Raw genomic sequence first — 24,424 nt, 5'->3', positions numbered from 1 at the left:
TCGAAATTGTATTCTTCAATTGTTGTTACAATAGAAGTGAGAGTTTTCGATTAGATTGTTTTCTGTTCCCAGTGCATTGATCTGAAAGAAAGTTGATCGCTGAATCGCTTAGAGAGTCATTTCAAAAATTGTGATTGCTATTTCTTCTTGCTATCGTTAACAGAATTGCATCCTTGGATATGCCAATATATGAAGAGTTTTCCAATAGGAGGTTTTATTTTGAAATGCTCACTTTCTGGACCGCTGTCACTCTTGAAGCTGTCATCTATTGACATTCGACAAGTAAAAACAACGCCATTACGAAATATTGAACAATACAAGCTTCAAAACCGCAATGAAATTGTTAAAATTCACACCAACAATCGTGAAAATTTTGCATTGGCTTAACTAAAGCACTTTTGGGTGTAATACTACGTTACATCCAGGTGTACATCATCGAATTAGGGAAATATTAGTGGCTTCTTTAGGAAATAAAGGATCTAAGCCAATCCTGTTTATTAGAATGGAGAGAGATATTTATATGTATGAAGTGTTCAGGTATACACGAGGAAATCTCAAGTTGAGATTTGATGTTCTGCAAGATACCGATAATTCAGACTATGTCCATGAAAATATTCCTAAAATGAGGTAAGGTCAAAATGAGTTATATATTATATCCATGCACAGTAAGGTGTATATACAGGGTGTTTCCTAAACATGCGGCAAAAATTCAGGGGGTTGTTCCTTGGACTATTCTAAGAATATTTTGTCCTTTGATGATTTTTGAAAAACCTATTTGTTTCGAAGATATAAGGGAAACAAAATTTCAGATAATAACATTTTATTATGAAAAATTACATGAAAATTCAACTCAACCTACAAAAACTGTTGAAAATGACCACTTCTAGCCAGCATACAAGCATCCAATCTTCTCCTCATTGACTGCCGAACCCTTTCAAAAACACCAGGATCATTTCTTATTAAGTTACACCCAGCAATGATCCGATTTCGCAAGTCTTCCACATTTTCTACTGGAGTGGTACAAACTAATGCACTTATCAATTTTTAGTCAAAAAACTGGCCGTTTTTAGTAATTGGAATGTTGTTAAACAAATTTAAAAATAAATTGTACCTACTTAGTAAACACAGTGCGGTACGCATTTTTATTTAAACTATTATTAATTTTAAAAATATGAAAAATGTTGTTCGCCCTGTATCTTCGAAACAAAGAGGTTTTTCAAAAATCATCCAAGGACAAAACATGCTTAAAATAGTCCAAGGAACAACCCCCTGAATTTTTGCCGCATGTTTAGGAAACACCCTGTATATGTTGTCCCAAATTCAATACGAGAACTATCATCATTATTATTTGAACTGGGGTCGTTGTGGCTAGGTAAGCCTTCCGGGAACTGCGACCATGAAGATCTTTTGTTCTCTACCTTACTCATTCATGGAAACCCAAGGAGGTCGTCAATGATGTTAATAAAACTGACAACCTCCAAAGGGGCCTTGGCCGTTACCTCTCTGGTATCCAGGACCGGCTTTTCCATCTGAATGGATCTTAAGCTAGCCAGATCTGGACCTTGCATACCATGTGTACGGCTGTTTCTGCTTCTGATCCACAGATCCTGCAAATCTCATCTGCTGCTCCCATACGGTACAAATGATGTTTGTACCGACAGTGCCCCGTCAGCAGTCCCACCATCACCCGAAGCTAGGCTCGTGACAGCTTCAAGAGATTTTTGACGTAGGTAGGTGAAATCGTCACGAATTTCTTGGCCTAAGTAAGTCCAGGAGTATTAGTCCAGTTGGTTATCCTGTTATTCAACTCCCATTGCTGGACCGCAGCTTTATATTGGTCTTTTCCTAGCCCACATAAAGGCTCAGGTCCAGCAGGTGTTAACCTTGATGCACTTTTTGCAAGTTCATCAGTTTTTTCATTTCCTTCAACACCACAGTGACCTGGTACCTATAGTAGAGAAACTTTATTACTTCTGGCAAGTTGCTTCATGGTGTTACGGCCAACAGAGACCCCTGGCAGTACGATTCCAGGGATCTCAGCGTGGTCTGGCTGTCCGTGGTGATGAACATGCGCCCCCTTGAGGTTCATTTCAAGACACTCCTGAGCGCATACATAAACAGCCAGTATCTGTAAAATAGAGGGCTCACCTCCCAGGGCTTTAGAGACTGGTGGTGTAATTTCATGAATAGTAATTAATGAAATATCAAATTTAGTTACCCAAACATCCACTTTTAGTTCATTAAAATAATTTCACGGCATTCAGACAATTTTTCCATTCTGGAAAATTGCCCGAATGCCGCGAAATTGATTTAATATGTTAATACACAGACTTTAAACCATTATTTACCAATCCACTTTTAGGTTTTTCTGTTTTCCGGAAGTCACAGACTAATCCACGCGGTTAGTAATTGCAGGTTTTTCTAAGTTCAAGTTTTTCCTCGGTAACTCTAAAAGTTTTCATTTCAGATATAGGGCTGCTTAAGTAACTTCTTTTTACTCGTAGAATTGACTGGAAAAATGAAAAATAAAGCTTGTAATTTGAAAATCTAATAAAAGATGAATTTGAGTTGTCCAAGTTCATGATCTTCTCATCATGTTTGGTCCAAACCGCAAAAAGTCTTATAATACTACATATTAGCAGAATCGAAAGTGAAAAAAAGTTTTTTCTATGCTTTTTTGTTTGTACTGATTTATGTTCAGATATAATATTTCCCTATTGAAAAATTCACTTGATGTGTACCTATTATATCTTGGACATGCAGGTTGAAACCTCTTTCATTCAAATAAGGTTATAACTTTCCGGTAAATTTGTCCCTCGTAAATAGCTAATATGAATCACTCAAGAACAATCGAATCTATTCTTATTTTTGCGTTGATAAAAATTATTATTGCCTATTATGGACCAGACATTAATCGGAATATAAATCACCTGCTTCTCGCGAGGAGAATAACAATAATGATAAATAGAATAACAATTATCTGAAAGCTCACTGTTCAGAAGTCACATGAATATGTCAAGGAAAAATTTAACCGAAGAAATTTGACTGCTATTTTAGGTACAATTTATACCTAAATTAGATGTAAAAAAACAAATTGAGTGATTCTTTGGATGAAAAAAAAACGCCTATAAACATGTGTTCGCTAAAGCCTTGTTTTCGAGATTCAGGGTGTTTCTTGTAATCCTACTTTTTTGAGATGATTATACCAATTTATCGAATATTTATAAATCTTCGCTACAGATTGGGTGAATAAGTATCAAAATTTATGATTAATTTTTTTATCACAGCTTACTAGCTGGATCTTAATAATAATTTGAATTATTTGATTTTTTTTTTCTCGAAATCGGTAGCAGATATGACAAAACTAAAAGTGTAGTACTGGACCAAAGTTTCATTTTACATTTCTCTAAACAACCAGTAGTCCACCAAAAAAAAAAGTTCTGGAAGAAATGAACGGGCACCCTGTAGATTAGCATCCAAAATTAGCATATCAAATGATGAAATGATGAAATTTTGAATTGGAATGTTTATGCCAAACTCAAGTTAAATATGCTATGAAGGGAAGATGCTATGAGAAAAAACTTAAATATAAATCAAACTTCCACACCCTCTATCTCAAAAAAAAAGATTTTGGGAGCCCAGTTTCGAATTGTTCTTCTTAAAATGATCCGAGGATTATGTCATTTTCGTTCGTACCATAAAATTCATGTCAATCGAATAATCCATCGTTGTTTTATTGCAATTTAAAGTTCTATAGCTCTAAAAAAAACACCCTTTATTTATCTAGTATTGGTAAGTTTTAACAGTTTGGACAAAAAGTTTTCGAATTTTGAGTTGAGAAGACTCAATGAAGTATATTGGCAAAAATTTCGATTATTTCTAAACAGCAAATATTTGGGTGAATAAAATACACCCAAAATGTTTCTCAAATGTGAATTAACTTGATGAAGGCAAAATTATAAATGAAAAATTTAATTATTGTTCTCAATTTCGATAACTACGGTAATTTGCTTTCACTTCATTTGATATTTTCTAACGAAAGCTGTACGTACCTTCAATCAATTAAGTGAATTATGGTAAGCAGGTACATGATCACGTTACCTGTGATCCAAATAAATCGATTCTTTAGAAATTTTTTATTGCATCTGAAAATTCACAAATTCTATTAATTCAGTTAGGTGGACCTTTGTTTTTCTTCACTGACAAACTAGTCAGTGTTTATTCTATTGTAGAGATAAGGGTGTGCCATTAACGATGGAAAAAGATTTGACCCAATAGGCGACCACGATTACGGTTGCAGAACCGTATCCTTTTAATGAAACACATTTTCGGGTGTGTTCTCGATACCTTAACGATTTCCATATTTTAGGTTTCGAATAAATTGTGGAGCATTTAATGAGATGCGATTTATTTCAAAAATTTATCAATACTTTTTTATAAAAAACTATATGGATAAATTTTTGTAATCAATGATATGAGCATATTCTGCATGTTAGTAATGATACTTCTTACTCTTAGGTTTTTTCACATGCGAATAAATGAATTTATTCCTTCAGCACAGAGGTTGTATCTACGAATAAAATCTGGACTGAAGGAATAAATTTATTTATTCGCATGTGCAAAATCTAAGAGAAAGAATTATCATTACCTACTAATATGCAGAATATGCTCATACGATTAATTTCAAAAATTTTTCCATAATTTTTTATAAAAAACTATAAAATATATAAATTTTTTATAAAAAACTATAAAATATATAAATTTTTGAAATTAATCGTATGAGCATATTCTGCATATTAGTAGGTGATGATAATTCTTACTCTTAGGTTTTTTCACATGTCAATAAATGAATTTATTCCTTCAGCACAGATGTTGTATCTACGAATAAAATCTGGACTGAAGGAATAAATTTATTTATTCGCATGTGAAAAAATCTTAAAGTAAGAATTATCATTACCTACTTATATGCAGAATATGCTTATATGATAAATTTCGAAAATTCATCCATAGTTTTTTATAAAAAAGTATTGATACATTTTTGAAATAAATCGCATCTCGTGAAATGCTTCACATGGACCATTTCTTTAGAAGGACTTTTCTGCAACCGTAGTCGTGGTGGCCATTTGGGTGATATTTTTTTCCATCTTTAATGACATACCCTTCTCTCTACAATGAAATAAACATCCATTGATTTGATTCATCTCAAACCATATCTGTTTTTTTCAATATCAAAACAAAGCCTGTTATTCAAATATTCTGAACTATTCGTGACCCGTGCACTTAAAGTATTTGACTTATTAGTTTCATATTCAGCAGGAACTGTAGGTATTATCAACTCTACTAAATTATGCTAAATAAACATTTCTGGCTACTACCACAGGCGTCCGACGGGGGCAAATGACTGGTTGATTCTCCCCAAATCCCCACTGACGGAACTGAAATTTCATTTTTGAACTCTTTAACACTTTTTAGTTAAATAATGACGTGTGTATCAATTATTTCGGTGTTTCGAATCATTAATTGGCATTCATATCGCAAATTGAACGTAAATCAGAATAATCATGCAATTTCATGTTTAAATAGAGATTTTATCGCTATTAATTTAGAGTACGATATTTATGTGGATTAGAGATTCGAAAAATTATGGTTAATCGATTCACTATTCATTGCTTATTGGTATTGTAAACAAATTTGAATGTGAATTTTCTCAACACAATACAAGAATACCAGTAAGACAAAAAAATACACGTACTCAAGAGAAAATTGAGATGGTCACAGCAAGAGAAAATGCAAATTTATCGGTTCCAGGTTGAGGAGAATTTTTAGAAAATATTTGTTTTTACATCCTCACGAAATTCAATAGATCCAAGAACTGAAGCCATTAAGTTAATCTAAAGGATAACTGACGGTTCAACCGTTGCGTCAACTACCAAAATTTCTTTCTAGAAATAAGAAATTTGGTAGTTGACGTACGGCTCAACCGTCGGTTATCCTTTTATAATACCGACCCTAAACCACCATAAACGTTGTTTATATTCAGATTTCACTCTTGGGCAACTTGAAAATGATTATCTAACAATTGAAACGAAAAATTTTATTCGGCGATGAAGCTCATTTTCGGTTGAATGGCTAGGTAAACAAACAGAATTGCAGACTTTTGAGTGCTGAAAATCCTCACAAAACTGCTCAAACACTATTACATCCAGATAAAGTTACTGTGGTAAAGAATTTATTCTAGAAAATAGTCGAAGATAATAGGCAATGGAGAACGATACAGAACTATGTTAAGAGGGATTACCACCACGTGGTTTTTCGCGTATCAGTCAAACTTTGGTACCCATTCATTTCCCCTCTGACGCTCCTGCGATGACCAAACTTTGTATGATTAACTTCATCTTCTTTTTTTTCGAAGCAAATAAGTAGAAGACAGCACAGTACGACGACTTTCACGAAATTATAATTTCACCTCTTTTGTAATGATTTTTGGTAGGTTTTTTTTTTCGAATTTCTTAAAAATATATCAGTGCTTTGTACAAAGTACATATCATCAATTTTTTGCGAAAAACGAAAAGTTACCGAAATTTTTTTTTATTCGCAAATTAAAAATATTTGTTTTCCTCCATGTGGATTATTATCAAAAGAAATTATGCGAAAACCCCATAAAAATCTGGGATTTGTAAGAAGAAATGTATCTAATTTCGTTTTGAATTGAGCAGCCACCTGGTGGTGTTCCTTCTCAAAATAATTATTTTCCTGCTGGAATACCTTTCATATGGTTTCAACCATAGAGTAATAGACATAGATAGAGGGAGTATACGCAATTTTTACATGTCCCCAACATGGTTAAATTACGTTGTCGGATTGTGATATATGTTCAAATCCACAATTTTACTATATCGTTATGAATGTATATTATATTGAATGAAATATATTTATTTTAGTGATTCCCCATTGAATATGCAAATTTAAAGATTTGGAATCCGATATTTACCCTAGTTGTCGAATTTATAATAAGCAAAATATTTATTATTTTCTATATCTACCTGCTGAAATCCAAGGTTTAGCAACTTTTGCTCTCCTAGTGTCACCGATAGTTTCACGTCGTTTGGCGCGCTTCAAGTTTGTTTTACTGAATTTATGATATATTTAGGTATTTAATTCAATATATTTCGAGTTAATATAAAACGTTGATTGACTTTGGGACATAAGAAGTGCGTTCTTCGTGGAGAAACTCGCGAATTGAATGAAATATCGGATCACTGATATGTTTTCATTACCGCGCGCTTCATGTCAAATTTGAGAGTTCATGTTTGGACAAAATTTGCTTACTGAACATGACATATGCTCCTTCTATCTACGTTTTTTACTTTGGGGTTTCAACAAGACGGTGCCACCTACTACGCAGATACCTTAACGATCGAATTATCAAAAACAAAATTTGGTGATGAAATTAATAATCTCAAGAAATGGCCCAGTTGAATATATCCCCAGTTCACGTGATTAAAAATTTCAGCGATTAATAATGAAAGAGAGTCTCGTCAATGCGGGAACATCCTGTACATACATTTCATAAAACATATATCTGATTTTATACGATGCGCTCGATAAATATACAATTTCTTATAGACCTTCGTCAGTTATTTTTTTCTTTAAATGGCAAATTACTTTTGAGAACTACTTAAGAAAGCTTAAGAAATGTGCACCACTTGAACGCATGAATTAAGAAATAATAATAATAAAGTTTATTTGCATTCAACACAACCGAATATATTGATTTTTATGTTTTATTTAATATTGTATTAAATACTGCAAATAAACATGATGAACAGAGGCTCACTGAATTAAGGAATACCTCGGAACATGCAATTATATAGAAGGTGTCCCATTCAATTTGAAAAAGTTGAGAGTACTTAAATGTAACCCACCAAATAAAAAAATTGGCCTCACTGAATTTTTCTTCTGATTGTAATATCTCTCTTGGAAAGTCCATTGGCCATTAGTATCTACACTTCTTGCGGAATATGAAAATTATAAGTAAAAGAGTTTTAGAGTAGGAGTTGCAAATAATTTATAATTTTCGAAACCTCATACAGGAAAAATATTTCATCGAGTTCATTTGGGTTCAATCTTCATATTTTGGGCTCGAGATTCTATTGTTAAAATAAATCCAATTACTCATGATACATCCTATATATTGCGAGTATACAAACTAGGTTTATATACTGATGAAAGCATTGGTTCAGCTAATTTAATTTTCTTAATTCATAAGGATTCGATTATTTTTTTATTTACAAAAATAATATTGAACCTGAAACCCAACAGATGATTATTCGTATATTAACAATCATTTACCAATGGTTTTAAATAGGCCTTATTTCCGAAAAATAGTAATGAGACTTACTTTGATTTTCTCGTAAGTAGTATCCAACTCTAAGTGATGCACAAAAGGATTAAGCAATTTTCCGTTGGCACAGTCCGTCTTAGTATCAAGGGCACCATTAATATTCATTTTTTCGGTTTTTCTCCGGAAAAAACTCAAATCTCAGTTTTCCGGCATTCAACCAAATAGAGCGCTACTTCGAATGCAAATGACAGCGAGTACCTTTCATCGTTGGATATACACACACAGAATGAACGGGAAAATCGAACAGGGAAACTGTGTCGTTGACGAATGCACACGATAATTCAAATCGTTACTTCTACTTTTGCGCCGAGAAGCGACTTAGATTGACAAGAGCCATCTAGTGCCTGAAGAAGGGATCACAGAAATGACATCAAACTGTGTGCGGATTAAATTCTATGCCCATTTTTGCGCGTAGGTACACTTAAATGTCTCTAATTTTAAAATGTTGAACCGGGATAGGTTTTTAACAATTGGGTTTGATTCACCTATGATCGATGAGGTATGTCCTGTCAGTAGAAAGCAGTGGCGGCTAGTGACAATATAAAATGGTGAGGCATTTAGAAAAAAAAATATATAATTATACAGCGTGCGAAAAAGTATCTCAACTCGTCAATAATTCTTGTACGAAGAATTATTGAGGAAAGTCCTCGCTTCCGTCGTTTTTTACTTCCAAAAGCAATTTATCGTATGCTTTTATGAATGTGATATTTCTCACCCCCTATACGCCCCGCACCTTTTTACTCAATTTTTTCAAATGGGAATATATGGATTATGATACATATAACCTACTGTGCAAAAAAAATCAACGCACATTATGGAAATCTCAAATTTATTCTACAACTGAAGCTGTTCTCAATGATAATTATTTTCATCAGAATTATGCATGCATATGTTATCCACTTTCAACGTTTTTCTTCAATACAGATGTTTTTTCCCAGCAGGAATAAAAAAAGATGAGATTATCAGATTTTGAATGTATTGGCTCCATTCTGAAATCAGTTGTTCTCGATCAATTCTAGTGATCAATAGTTTTTCTTTCGTTTGATTTTCTACACTCGATCGCTATGCAACGCGAAACACGCAATTTGACCCAAGAGGAATGTGCCCAAGCGGTAGTTATGCGAGAAGACGGGTTGACATACACAAGAATTGCAGAAAGGTTTGGAGTTTCCCATACAAGTGTGTCCAGAATGTTGCAGCGATTCAGGGAGACAGGTATGAATGTCCGAAGACCAGGACAGGGTAGACCACGGGTAATAACTGCCATTCAAGAACGTTACTTGAGAGTTTCTTCGTTGAGACAACGGTTTGCAACCGCTCGCCTCCTTCAAAATCAGCTTGAGCAAACTCATGGGGTGCAAATTAGCACTCAGACAATAAGAAATCGCCTCAGAGAATATGATTTAAGGCCACGTGTCGCGGCAAGAGGCCCAGCTCTTACCCCAGCCCATCGAAGGGCGCGTTTGGATTTTGCGAGAGAAGAGGGCTGATTGGGAAAGAGTTCTCTTCACAGATAAGTCTAGATTCTGCCTCTACCATTGTGATCGACGTTCCCTTGTACAAAGACGTCCACATGAAAGATATGCTCAGTGAAATTTCCTGAATACTACTGGTTTCGGGGGAGGATCGATTATGGTATGGGGTGGAATATCTTTGACTGCTCGCACAGACCTAGTGGTCGTTGATAATGGAGCTATGAATGCTGATAGGTATATAAGGAACATTTTTGAAGAGCATGTAGTGCCATTTGCCCCATACATTGGTGAAAATTTCATTTTTATAGATGCCAGACCCCATCGTGCGCGCATCGTTCAGGAGTACCTTGAAGAGGTTGAAGTCTCTCGAATGGAATGGCCAGCAAGAAGTCCAGATCTCAATCCGATTGAGCAGGTTTGGAACAACCTCAATAGAAGGCTGAGAAGTTCAGAAAATCATCCAGCTACTCTTAATGGCTTAGAAATCTGGGAAGGATTAAAACAGAACATTTTAAGATCACTCATTTTGAGTATGAACAGTCGTTGCCGAGCTGTAATTAACGCAAGGGGTGAGGATACCAAGTATTAAATCACTTATCAGCATTCCAGTATTTTGAAAATTGTTTATTTCTCTTCTTTCACATAAGATTCGGTGAAATCCTGAATTTTTCTTCCATTTAATGTGTCTTGTTTCTTTCAAAACCTTCCCGAGAGAACATAAAAAATAAGTTATAAAGTCAATGTAGAGTTAACTTTCATTAATATTGAGATTTTCAGAATGTGCGTTAATTTTTTTGCGCAGTGTATTTAGCGATGTGGCTAAAAGTAGAAATTGGTTGTGCCGTTTTTTATTGAAAAATTAGGAAATAATTTACAATTTGTGATTAGAGAGTAACTGCAATCATAATAATTTTACTAATTATTATTAAGGGAAATCTCAGGGCCGTCGCTAGGGGGTAGGCAGGGCAGGCGCGGATCCAGGCCCCACTTTTGGGGGGGGAACATTTAGATACTCAAAATACTGAAAATGTGTATCCCAGATAATTCCGTCATTTTCGGACGTCATTTTTTTTTGCCGTTCATTAATATGGATTTTCACAAAATGTAATGAAGGTGAAATTATGGATGATTTTGTAATTATTCGAGCCTTAGTATGTCAAATTCTAGGAGGGCCGGCAACATTTAAGAGGTGCCCGGGCCATTTGGGGGGGGAACGTTCCCCCAGTTCCCCCCCCCCCCGTGGATCCGCGCCTGAGGCAGGGTGGGCGGTCGCCTAGGGCAGCAAAATTCAAGGGCGGCATTTCAAGCTTGATCAACAAAAATCACATGTGCAGAAATTCAAAGTACCAAATGTGATTTAATTCAGTCAGCAACAACAGGAAGGAATACCGACAAATTTGAATAACATTAAAAACCATAAAAGGTCCGCATTATACATTACACCCATAAATATCCAGATGTGGCGTGATACCCTCATAGTGCTGTTTACGAGTTATTGACGCTTGTCGGCGTTTCCTTTACGTTGTCGAATTTTATGGCCACTTGGGGTTCTGGATTATTTTCATTTCAATTCCATAATCACAACGTTGATTCCTCAGAGTGGAATGCAGAATATAAGAAAACGATTCCATTTCATCACTTCCAGCTGATACTTCTCAAGAAATATAAGAAGTTCTATTATTTCATTATTTTATTATATTCCTCATTTTTTATATCAAATTAACTACTGTTGGGTGTGGGCGCTTTCGAATTAGATAATGGTTTATCAGCATCATCCGATTGATTCACTCGATATTCTTAAACAAAAAAAAAATTTTTTGCAAGCTTTTTCTAAAATCGAAACTGAGCTAGGAAACTGAAACTGCAGGGCCCACTCTAGAGGGGCGGCAAATAATGGGAAATTTCACTGATGATTTTCTTTTATCAAATTTACTAATCTTTAACATCTTAGTATCGTGAATACATATTCATCATATCGAAGAAAAAAACGAAGGATCTAAAACTGAACTCAATTCATATATTTTATCATTTATTCATTAGAATTTAGTTGAGCACGTTTATTGTTTATTACATTTCACTTATCCTAAATCATCTATTGAATTAAAAATTGAATCCCAAGAAAATAGAACGGTAGAAAAGCTTGAGCAGGCGATGGACCTCGATTATAATATAATATAATAATAATAATATTTCTTTATATAGTAAAAATTACTAGTTATAACTTCATAATAAAATTAACAAACATTTCTCAAAAAATATACAATATTATACAATATGTATAGTATTCTGCAGAGTTAGCTTCTGTTAGGGCGGCAAAATGGGTATCTGCCTAGGGCGGCAGTTTGGCTAGCGACGGCCCTGGGAAATCCACGAATCCATGGATTCTCAATTTCAAAAGCAGGTCACCCTATACTTTTTTTAATTTACGCTCCACATTCCTCTTTTGTTTTTTTTTATCAAATAGGAATAGGTATAAGGTATACTTACATACAGGGTATTCTGATTTGTTTCCGACAAACTGAAATGGGTGATAGATCACATCATTTTAAGCAAAAAAGTTCCTATGAACATGGGTCCGGAAATGCTTCGTTTCCGAGATACAGGGTGTTAAAGTTGAAAAAATAATTCGCGTTTTCTTTAATATGTTTTGACTGCTTCGAAATCCTTTCATGAAATTATTCCTATTCAAATATTAAATTCAAATTCATTTTGAAAATTTCTAAGGCGAAATGCATGCGGATTTTCTATTGCCCACTAATAAGTAGAAGTGGTATGCTTTGTAATTGTTGTTTTTAAGTGTTCTGAATATTCTGTTTCCTGAAATATTGCGTTGTTGGGATGCGTTACGAATACTGAGTTTTATTTTCTTCGAAGGTCTGTAAAATCCTATTTCTCTGTAGATGATTTCTTCTTTGTATGCTTCGTTCGGGCCTTTGGTAACCAATACCATTTTCCTGTATTTGTTGATAAGCTATTAACTTAGTTAATTATAATTATAATTAATGACATCTGAACCTAGCACACTTTAAATCTGTCATTGTGTATAGCCATTTTAAATCTATTGCCGCAACAATTGTTGAATGTAAAACAATCAATCATTCGAAGATGTCATTTGTGCATTCAACAGAACGGTGGACATTTCGAACACCTTCTTTAAATATTATTATGTTATTTTGTTTTGTTCTTAATTGTTACTTCTAAAAAATATTTAATTTAAAATTATTACAAATTTGTTTTTACATGTTTTAGAGATTAAAGAAATATGGATTTGGCTTTAAATGCGTTTTTCTCTGAAACGGTTGCCCCTAGCAACTTAAATGAATTTTAACTTTTTTAACTAGAAAAGTCGGGGGAATCGATTTTTTTAGTCCAGAATGACGTACAGGGTAGCACAGAAAAGTTGCTAAGGTTTAAAGGGGACGAAATGATTGCCAGTGGCGCCCTCTAGAAAATACAACCAAATCGACCACAAATTTGAATTTCTCACCTCAAAAAACCCTATGTACCAACTTTCATGCAATTATTTGGAATCAGTCGAAAGATATTTAAGAAAACGCGAATTATTTTTTCAACTTTAACACCCTGTATCTCGGAAACGAAGCATTTCCGAACCCATGTTCATAGGAACTTTTTTGCTTAAAATGATGTGATCTATCACCCGTTTCAGTTTGTCGGAAACAAATCAGAACACCCTGTATATGGATTGAGATATATCAAATGAAAGGACATTCTAATGCACATTGAGCGGTGTGACTGAAAAAAGAATTTGTTAAGCAATTTTTTATTACAAAATTAACAATTTGTGATTGGTGTCAGTTTCTTATTTCTGAAATAATAAATTTGTCAAGCAGTCAATGGTGCTCAATTCGAACATTTAATACTTTAAAATTTCACCCTTTATATACTCTCCACATCCTTCTACTGTTTTTTTCAAATATGAATATATGGATCGTGATACATCAAATGAAAGGACATTCGATTGCACATTATCTATTTGCGATTCTAATACATAAATTGGCATGCTGTTTCTAACTTGTGTATCATTTTTTCTTCTCATCGTAACATTTTTATTGCAAGAATTTCAAGGTAAAATTTTATTTTCATTCACAAACTGAATTGGTCATCGAAAGACCTTCGATACGATATATCACAAGCAATAATTTTCCAATAGAAAAATTGTTTTGAAGGTTGAGGAATTTTGTAGTGAAAAAATAGCTTAACAAATGTCCTTTCATTCGATATATTACAATCCATATATTCGTATTTAAAAAAACAGTAGAGGGATGTGGAGCGTAAATTCAAAAAAGCATAGGGAGACTTGCTTTTGAAAATAAAAATCCATGGATTCGTGAATTTTCCTTAATGATGAATGGTTAAATAATAATAGTCTGATTGCAGTTACTCTCTTATCACAAATTGTAAATTATTTCCTAATTTTTTAATAAAAAACTGCACAACCAAATCAGGGTAGGCGGTCGCCTAGGGCGGCAAAATTCAAGGGCGGTATTTCAAGCTTGATCAACAAAAATCACATGTATAGAAATTCAAAGTACCAAATGTGATTTAATTCAGTCAGCCACAACAGGAAGGAATACCGACAAATTTAAATAACATCAAAAACTATAAAGTCCGCATTAATCTGTAACGAAGTGAAATTCGTTATTAGAATCACCCGGTATAATTTAGCCCAGGTTAAGAATTCAATAATTATTTTATTAGAGTCACCTAGTATAATTTACCCAGGTTTAGAATTCAATAATTATTTTATTAGAATCACCCAGTATAATTTGCCCCAGGTTTAGAATTCCATCATTATTCTACCAGTCATCTGAGTAGGTGAAAATAAAATTTTAATTGAGAGCAGTGAAGGTATTTTTCGTCCAATTCAAAAATTTTCATTTGGAATAATTTCTGATTTATTTATTTCATGAAAATATAACGATGCAATTTAAAATATCAGCCTATGTATAAAAACTTTCGAGCGACAACGCGATAGACGTTATCTATTCAATATGTTCTTTTTTACATGTTGTCGTTCGTTTTTCATAGGTACACCGCCGATTTCGAGACTCGAAATTTTCCCCTTCCAACCGAGATTACAAGTGAAATATTTCGGAAAAGGAGGATTGGTCTCGCCGGTGTCTTTGAAGCATAAAGATATTTTCCGATTTACTCCTGTCGGCGTCTTCGAGCTATATATTTCCTTATAGTTATTGAGCGGATCGTTGTGTGGTTTTTCTTGAGTAACAATTTAGAGTTTAATTTTTAGTTTACAATTTTTCTTTTGAACGTTGGACGTTTTAGTGCCGTATTTTAGATTCGTGAATTTGACACTTAGCACGTACACGCAAAGAATTTGAGTTCGTGTGGTGAAGTTGGAAATTCTTAGGATTGGTAAGACCCGTTTTATTCCTGTCTGTATTACCGGTGACTTTCCTGTGTTCCATCGATACTTTCCGAGTGATTTATTTGTAATTTATTTTATTTCTAAGATCTTTCTTTCTCAAGTGGAGTTTGTCTGTTCGGTTCCTTATTGCGAGCAACTCTTATTTGGAACTACCAGGCAAAACTTCTTATCTTGGGGAGAGGGGTCGTTTATTTTCGATCTCCGGATCACTGCGGTCTTTGAGGTTAATTACCTTGTCCGGCCCGACTCGAGTCGTTAATTGGTGAATGCGCCGAGGTATACCCTAAGTGAAATTTATTTCTTTGATCTTTCTTTCTCAAGTGGAGTTTGTCTGTCCGGTTCCTTATTGCGAGCAACTCTTATTTGGAACTACCAGGCAAAACTCCTTAGCTTGAGGAGAGGGGTCGCTAATTTCCGATCTCCGGATCACCTCAGTGTTTTGGGCTAATTACCCTGTCCGGTCTGACTCGAGTCGTGAATTAGTGGATGCGCCGGAGTAAACCCTGAGCGAAATTTATTTCTTAGATCTTTCTTTCTCAAGTGGAGTTTGTCTGTCCGGTTCCTTATTGCGAGCAACTCTTATTTGGAACTACCAGGCAGAACTCCTTATCTTGAGGAGAGGGGTCGCTAATTTCCAATCTCCGGATCACAGCAGTGTTTTGGGCTAATTACCCTGTCCGGTCTGACTCGAGTCTAGAATTGGTGGATGCGCCAAAGTATACCCTGAACGAAATTTATTTCTTAGATCTTTCTTTCTCAAGTGGAGTTTGTCTGTCCGGTTCCTTATTGCGAGCAACTCTTATTTGGAACTACCAGGCAAAACTCCTTATCTTGGGGAGAGGGGTCGCTTAATTCAGATCTCCGGATCACAGCAGCCTTTTCGGCGAATTAACCTGTCCGGTCTGACTCGAGTCTAGAATTGGTGGGTGCGCCAAAGTATACCCCGAACGAAATTTATTTCTTAGATCTTTCTTTCTCAAGTGGAATCTGTGTGTCGGGTCCCTTATTGCGAGCAACTCTTATTTGGGACCACCAGACAGAATTCCTTATCTTGTGGAGAGGGGCCTCTTATTTCCGATTCACGGATCACCGTGGTCATTTCGGTGAGTCACCCTGCCCAGACTGACTTGAGATTTATTTTGGTGGATGCGCCGACAAATACACTGATTGAAATCTGTTTCTGAGACCCAACTTTCTCAAGTGGAATCTGTGTGTCGGGTCCCTTATAGCGAGCAACTCTTATTTGGGACCACCAGACAGAATCCCTTATCTTGTGGAGAGGGGCCGCTTATTTCCGATTCACGGATCACCGTGGTCATTTCGGTGAGACACCCTGCCCAGTCTGACTTGAGATTTATTTTGGTGAATGCGCCGACGAGTACCCTGATTGAAATCTGTTTCTAAGACCCAACTTTCTCAAGTGGAATCCGTGTGTCGGGTCCTTTATTGCGAGCAACTCTTATTTGGGACCACCAGACGGAAGAGTTGAGATGGGAGCTGGAAGCTCGTGGCCGTAGAGCCGGCAGAACCGTACAGGAAAACCGAAAGGAACTAAGGAAGGTGTTGGCACAGAATGTACAGTTCTGTCCCATGGAAAGAGACACCGAGGAAGAACTGAACGATGCCAGTCGAATCCTGAGAAGCTTGGTGGAACATGTTCAAGCTTATGACGAGGAGAACACCGCGAATGAGGAGCCTCGAATAAGGAGTAGACTCATACACATACAGAACCGTCTCAGCCTGGTGAGACCGACTACGATGGAGGAGCAGGCCAAGGCCGATGAGCTGTCTGAGTTATGGAAACAAACAGACGAGATGCTGGGAGACGCCGTGGTCTTGGCCAGAGCTAAAGTTACCCGGAACGGGATGGGGGATGTTTCGGAAAACCCTGAGCTGGGTGAAGCATCTCAACCGGAAAGAGAAGTAAGTCTTATCTCCTTCGAGGATCCTCCAATGGAAGACCAACAAACCACCGGCGCTGATAACGGAGGCACCTTCAAGGAAGACCAAGCGCAGATTTTGCAGCAGGAAAATAGCGAGGGAGGTTTCTCATTGAATTTCTTCCGGTGGTTACACAACAGGGCTTGTGAAGCTGTCCGTCGACGATTAAACTTCACTAGTCCCTGGAGAACAGATGAAACTTCTGGACCGCTCATGCGAGGGAATAGGCCGGTGGTGGCTGAGTCGACTCGGAGAATTTCGTTCCCATTTTTGGTACCCGAGGATTCGAGCGATACCGAGGAGGGTGTAGCCCACACGACGGCTACGGGAGGTCAAGCTGATTTAGGCAGATCAGATAGTTTGGAGCGAGGCAGAACAGGACAGGACAACAGGACTGGAATGGATAGATCATTTAATCAGCCAGCCATACCTGTTTATAAGTGGAATATACAATTCGATGGATCAACCAGCGTTAACGCATTCCTGCAGGAGGTCGAACATCTAGCCGAAACTCGCAAGGTTACTCGACAGTACCTCTTCGAATCTATCTTCGAGTTACTACGGAAGGATGCCAGGGATTGGTATATTCCCAGGAGAGGTACATTCAGAGGTTGGGAAGACTTCAAGGAGCAACTGCGTGAAGCTTTCCTCCCCCTCGACTACGAGGAAACGCTTCTAGAGGAAATAAGGAAACGAACTCAGGGGGAGGACGAAAAGCTGCTGATGTTCGTCACAAGGATGCAGAACCTGTTCCTGAAGTTGACCACAAAACGACCTCCTGAAGAAGAGCAGGTGAATATGATCAGGAAGCGTCTGTTGCCGGCCCTGCAGAAGGCGCTGGCTTTTCAAGAGATCAACAATTATGCCCAGCTGTTGTCCAAAGGCAAGGTGTTTGAGTTGGTTCAGTGGCATGCGGAACAATATACTCCACCTCCAGCCCACAAAGGTCTAATCGATGATCCACACCTGGTATATGAAAGACCTCGCCGAAAACTTCCACAGACCTTGACCGTCGAATCTCCACCGTCCAAGAGACCGGAAGAAATGAAGCCACCGGAAAATGTACCAAAGTCGACGCCTAAGGCCCAAAAGGAAAAACCAAACAGGGAGTCTGCACCAAGTAGAGTCAAACCTGGAGACCCACCACCCCGTGATGCGAAGGTCGTTCGGTTCGAAGACACCAGGCTCCGAGAACTTCAATGCTGGCGTTGTGGTAAGGTCGGACACTTGAGAAGGGAGTGTCAATCAACGCCGAGGCTGTTTTGTTCCCGATGTGGGAAACAAGGCGTGATGTCCAGGGATTGCCGATGTTCGGAAAACTAGAGCGGAGCTGCCTCGCGGGGAAGAGACAGTTCCGTTCCATGGCATCCCCAATCAAGCAGTCAACGCACACGCAGGATAACCGGCCAATAGTCGCTGTCCACATCGGAAGACAGTCCGTGACCGCCCTGCTAGACACTGGTGCGTCTAAGTCCTTTTTGAGCAAAAAGGCAGCAGAGGCATGCAGGAGGATGAGAGTTTTTCCGTCGGAGATCGCAGATATGGTGGCCACAGTGGCCTACGGAAGTTCAATCACCGTGAAAAAGATGTACGAGCCCATAATACGGTTTGGGGAAGAGGAGATCAAATCTCGACTCCATTTGGTGCCCCATCTACCGATGGATCTGGTTCTAGGAATGGACCTGCTGGCTTCGCACGATTTCAAGCTTGATTTCCGTACCTCTCAGTGCTTCCTCGAGGGCAAGTTGCTGGAGAGAGCCGTTTCGCCGATCTCCACGCCGTACAACTCGTCGAGTTCTTTGCACCGACAGGAAACACGAGTCGTTCAGAAGTTCCCGGAGAAGGAACTCGGAGGTTCCGGAACAAGGATGGCCCAACCAAAGATTAAACCGAAAAAGCCTAGATACCGTCCGAGTAAGCCGAGTAAGATGCAGAAAATCGAGGAACAGGTCTGTGTGGCCAAGAACACGACCCGATGTCCGTGGTACACCAGGAAATACCAGGAGGTCTTGAAGAATCCTGCGGAATTTCCAGATTACCGGATACAGGAGGGAAGGTTATATAGATATTTTTGGAGCGCTGACGACTTCACGGAAACAGAGATGGGAACGCCGTGGAAACTGTGCATCCCGACCGAGGATCGGTTGTCGATACTGCGGGAGAACCATGATGAGCCGGTGGCTGGTCACTTGGGAATCGCAAAGACCATATCTCGAGTGGCCCAAAGCTACTATTGGCCTGGGATGTTCCGTGAAGCAGCCCAATACGTTCGAAGGTGCAAGCAATGCCAGAGGTACAAGGTTTGCCAACAAAAACCCCCAGGGAAAATGCAACCGTACCACATCACCGAACCATGGCATACGGTCTGCACGGATCTAATAGGCCCATTACCTCGTTCCAAAAGGGGTAATACTTTCCTCGTGATGTTCCAGGACCGTTTCTCGAAGTGGATCGAATGCAAACCACTCCGGGCAGCCACGGGTAAAGGTGTGTTCCAGGCGTTTTACGATCTAGTGTTGCTGAAATTTGGATGTCCAAAGACCGTAATTAGCGACAATGGTTCTCAATACGACGGACGTCTATTTAGGGAAAACCTGAAGAGTTTGGGTATCCAACATAGATTTGCTCCGGTCTATTCGCCGCAGTGCAACCCCGTGGAAAGAGCTAACCGGACCATCAAAACCATGATAGCACAATTCTGCGAGCAGGATCATCGCTCCTGGGATGAGCGAGTGGGAGAACTGACTTTCGCGTTGAATTCTGCCAAACATGAGTCCACCGGATTCACACCGGCGTTCCTGAATTTCGGTCGGGAGGTCCACTCCCCAGAAACGAACCGTCGGACATCAGGAACCAAAGGTGACGCAGAGAAATCAACGGAGGAACCACAGGTCCAAGGGGTAGACCAATACGCGAATCGCATCAAGCGACTCCAAGAGACCCGGGAGTTTGTCAGACTCCAGCTGGCTCGTGCATTCAACCAACAGAGTCGGTATTATATTCTCCGGAGGAGAGCGTGGTCGTGCCGGGTAGGTGACAAAGTTTTACGCCGGGAGCATCCGTTGTCTTCGGCGGTAGAAGGCTTTGCATCTTAATTAGCGCCCAAATATTCTGGTCCGTATACCGTTACCAAGGTCATATCTCCAGTGGTTTACGACTTGAAAAGCGGGTCGGGTAAATGCCTCCGTCATATCCTCGTGAAAGATTTGAAACCGTTTCACGAGGACGAGCTAGGTGGAGAGCAGGCCCGCAAGGTGTAACCGTGTTAGCCGCTCGTTTTCTGAGAAGCCCCGATCTTTGGCGGTCACATCATCCGCCTCTTCTGTAGATGTGACCACAATGCGAATTTGGACTCCCAGAGTGTGAGGCCGTCCATCAAGATGTCCTTAGGTTGGAGTCGAAGTGGGTAGTCGTTGGTCGTGGGGGGATCCATACGAATGGTGGCTAATCCTTTTATGTTTCAGAATAGACATGTCTAGAAAGTAGTAGGACCTATTCAATGTCAGGTTGGTGGATTCCATGTTAGCGCGCCTAGACGAGCTGGTGGTAGAAGCCATTCGACTACTGGCCAAGACTGCGAGAGGGTAATATCCAGGGAATACTTGTGCCCGAAAGAGTTCCCTCAAGATAGTCGAGTCCAAACGAGGCGACAAGAGGAGCCATAGCGAGCTGAAGAAGACCGCAATCAGCAAGCGAGATCAGACCAGCCCAACCCCGAGTCCATTGGAGTCCAATGCGAGCTGCTGCGAACCGCGACGAACCTCCATCGCTGGCCATTGAAGATTCATCCAGGGGTTATATTGGCCGTCTGCCAATAGATTTCTCAACTACGAGGTAGCAGTTGGTGACAAAAAAAAAACTTTCGTTTTTTTTTGGGGAAGTAAGGAGGGTGTGTAACGAAGTGAAATTCGTTACTAGAATCACCCGGTATAATTTAGCCCAGGTTAAGAATTCAATAATTATTTTATTAGAGTCACCTAGTATAATTTACCCAGGTTTAGAATTCAATAATTATTTTATTAGAATCACCCAGTATAATTTGCCCCAGGTTTAGAATTCCATCATTATTCTACCAGTCATCTGAGTAGGTGAAAATAAAATTTTAATTGAGAGCAGTGAAGGTATTTTTCGTCCAATTCAAAAATTTTCATTTGGAATAATTTCTGATTTATTTATTTCATGAAAATATAACGATGCAATTTAAAATATCAGCCTATGTATAAAAACTTTCGAGCGACAACGCGATAGACGTTATCTCTTCAATATGTTCTTTTTTACATGTTGTCGTTCGTTTTTCATAGGTACACCGCCGATTTAGAGACTCGAAATTTTCCCCTTCCAACCGAGATTACAAGTGAAATATTTCGGAAAAGGAGGATTGGTCTCGCCGGTGTCTTTGAAGCATAAAGATATTTTCCGATTTACTCCTGTCGGCGTCTTCGAGCTATATATTTCCTTATAGTTATTGAGCGGATCGTTGTGTGGTTTTTCTCGAGTAACAATTTAGAGTTTAATTTTTAGTTTACAATTTTTCTTTTGAACGTTGGACGTTTTAGTGCCGTATTTTAGATTCGTGAATTTGACACTTAGCACGTACACGCAAAGAATTTGAGTTCGTGTGGTGAAGTTGGAAATTCTTAGGATTGGTAAGACCCGTTTTATTCCTGTCTGTATTACCGGTGACTTTCCTGTGTTCCATCGATACTTTCCGAGTGATTTATCTGTAATTTATTTTATTTCTAAGATCTTTCTTTCTCAAGTGGAGTTTGTCTGTTCGGTTCCTTATTGCGAGCAACTCTTATTTGGAACTACCAGGCAAAACTCCTTATCTTGGGGAGAGGGGTCGTTTATTTTCGATCTCCGGATCACTGCGGTCTTTGAGGTTAATTACCCTGTCCGGCCCGACTCGAGTCGTTAATTGGTGGATGCGCCGAGGTATACCCTAAGTGAAATTTATTTCATTGATCTTTCTTTCTCAAGTGGAGTTTATCTGTCCGGTTCCTTATTGCGAGCAACTCTTATTTGGAACTACCAGGCAAAACTCCTTAGCTTGAGGAGAGGGGTCGCTAATTTCCGATCTCCGGATCACCGCAGTGTTTTCGGCTAATTACCCTGTCCGGTCTGACTCGAGTCGTGAATTGGTGGATGCGCCGGAGTAAACCCTGAGCGAAATTTATTTCTTAGATCTTTCTTTCTCAAGTGGAGTTTGTCTGTCCGGTTCCTTATTGCGAGCAACTCTTATTTGGAACTACCAGGCAGAACTCCTTATCTTGAGGAGAGGGGTCGCTAATTTCCGATCTCCGGATCACAGCAGTGTTTTGGGCTATTTACCCTGTCCGGTCTGACTCGAGTCGTGAATTGGTGGATGCGCCGGAGTAAACCCTGAGCGAAATTTAGTTCTTAGATCTTTCTTTCTCAAGTGGAGTTTGTCTGTCCGGTTCCTTATTGCGAGCAACTCTTATTTGGAACTACCAGGCAGAACTCCTTATCTTGAGGAGAGGGGTCGCTAATTTCCGATCTCCGGATCACCGCAGTGTTTTCGGCTAATTACCCTGTCCGGTCTGACTCGAGTCGTGAATTGTTGGATGCGCCGGAGTAAACCCTGAGCGAAATTTATTTCTTAGATCTTTCTTTCTCAAGTGGAGTTTGTCTGTCCGGTTCCTTATTGCGAGCAACTCTTATTTGGAACTACCAGGCAGAACTCCTCATCTTGAGGAGAGGGGTCGCTAATTCCCGATCTCCGGATCACAGCAGTGTTTTGGGCTAATTACCCTGTCCGGTCTGACTCGAGTCGTGAATTGGTGGATGCGCCGGAGTAAACCCTGAGCGAAATTTATTTCTTAGATCTTTCTTTCTCAAGTGGAGTTTGTCTGTCCGGTTCCTTATTGCGAGCAACTCTTATTTGGAACTACCAGGCAGAACTCCTTATCTTGAGGAGAGGGGTCGCTAATTTCCGATCTCCGGATCACAGCAGTGTTTTGGGCTAATTACCCTGTCCGGTCTGACTCGAGTCTAGAATTGGTGGATGCGCCAAAGTATACCCTGAACGAAATTTATTTCTTAGATCTTTCTTTCCCAAGTGGAGTTTGTCTGTCCGGTTCCTTATTGCGAGCAACTCTTATTTGGAACTACCAGGCAAAACTCCTTATCTTGGGCAGAGGGGTCGCTTAATTCCGATCTCCGGATCACAGCAGCCTTTTCGGCGAATTAACCTGTCCGGTCTGACTCGAGTCTAGAATTGGTGGGTGCGCCAAAGTATACCCCGAACGAAATTTATTTCTTAGATCTTTCTTTCTCAAGTGGAATCTGTGTGTCGGGTCCCTTATTGCGAGCAACTCTTATTTGGGACCACCAGACAGAATTCCTTATCTTGTGGAGAGGGGCCTCTTATTTCCGATTCACGGATCACCGTGGTCATTTCGGTGAGTCACCCTGCCCAGACTGACTTGAGATTTATTTTGGTGGATGCGCCGACAAATACACTGATTGAAATCTGTTTCTGAGACCCAACTTTCTCAAGTGGAATCTGTGTGTCGGGTCCCTTATTGCGAGCAACTCTTATTTGGGACCACCAGACAGAATCCCTTATCTTGTGGAGAGGGGCCGCTTATTTCCGATTCACGGATCACCGTGGTCATTTCGGTGAGACACCCTGCCCAGTCTGACTTGAGATTTATTTTGGTGAATGCGCCGACGAGTACCCTGATTGAAATCTGTTTCTAAGACCCAACTTTCTCAAGTGGAATCCGTGTGTCGGGTCCCTTATTGCGAGCAACTCTTATTTGGGACCACCAGACGGAATTCCTTATCTTGTGGAGAGGGGTCGCGTATTTCCGATTCACTGATCACCGTGGTCATTTCGGTGAGTCACCCTGCCCAGTCTGACTTAATATACATTTTTGGTGGATGCGCCGATACAAGACCTGATTCGAAGATATTGTTTAGGCTTGCTTGTTCTAATAAAGAGGTATCGAACCAGACCGTATGGAACACAGGATAGGTAGTCACATCTGACTCATTAGACTGCATTTCACACGCCAATCTGCATGCTTTCCACGCTTGTACTTAACCGTTTTTATCATCGCTCAATTTGCCTGCTCACTGCTTACTCATTTCTTCTGCTTGATATACGCCACCTGCTCACCTCGCTTATTTCTCGTTCCGTACTGTGTTGCGTTGTAAATATTTGCTTTTGGT

At 39.1% G+C, this 24,424-nt stretch overlaps 1 protein-coding gene across 2 annotated transcripts in view; it reads right to left on the bottom strand.

Moving 5' to 3' along the window:
• LOC123672312 (lysophosphatidylcholine acyltransferase) overlaps positions 1-8,674 on the bottom strand; it is a 45,155-nt gene extending 36,481 nt beyond the window's left edge. Inside the window, exon 1 of one of the 2 annotated variants that reach the window (XM_045606388.1) lies at positions 8,402-8,674. In XM_045606388.1, coding sequence (XP_045462344.1) covers positions 8,402-8,509 — 108 coding nt within the window. In that variant the 5' untranslated portion in view covers positions 8,510-8,674. The remainder of the gene's footprint in view (positions 1-8,401) is intronic. The other variant, XM_045606387.1, reaches the window with a different exon arrangement.
• Between the last annotated feature and the right edge of the window lie 15,750 nt (positions 8,675-24,424).

This window comes from Harmonia axyridis, chromosome 2, assembly GCF_914767665.1.
Source record: "Harmonia axyridis chromosome 2, icHarAxyr1.1, whole genome shotgun sequence".
NCBI classification, from domain to species: Eukaryota; Metazoa; Arthropoda; class Insecta; order Coleoptera; family Coccinellidae; genus Harmonia; species Harmonia axyridis.
This window is presented reverse-complemented; position numbering and strand designations above follow the sequence as displayed.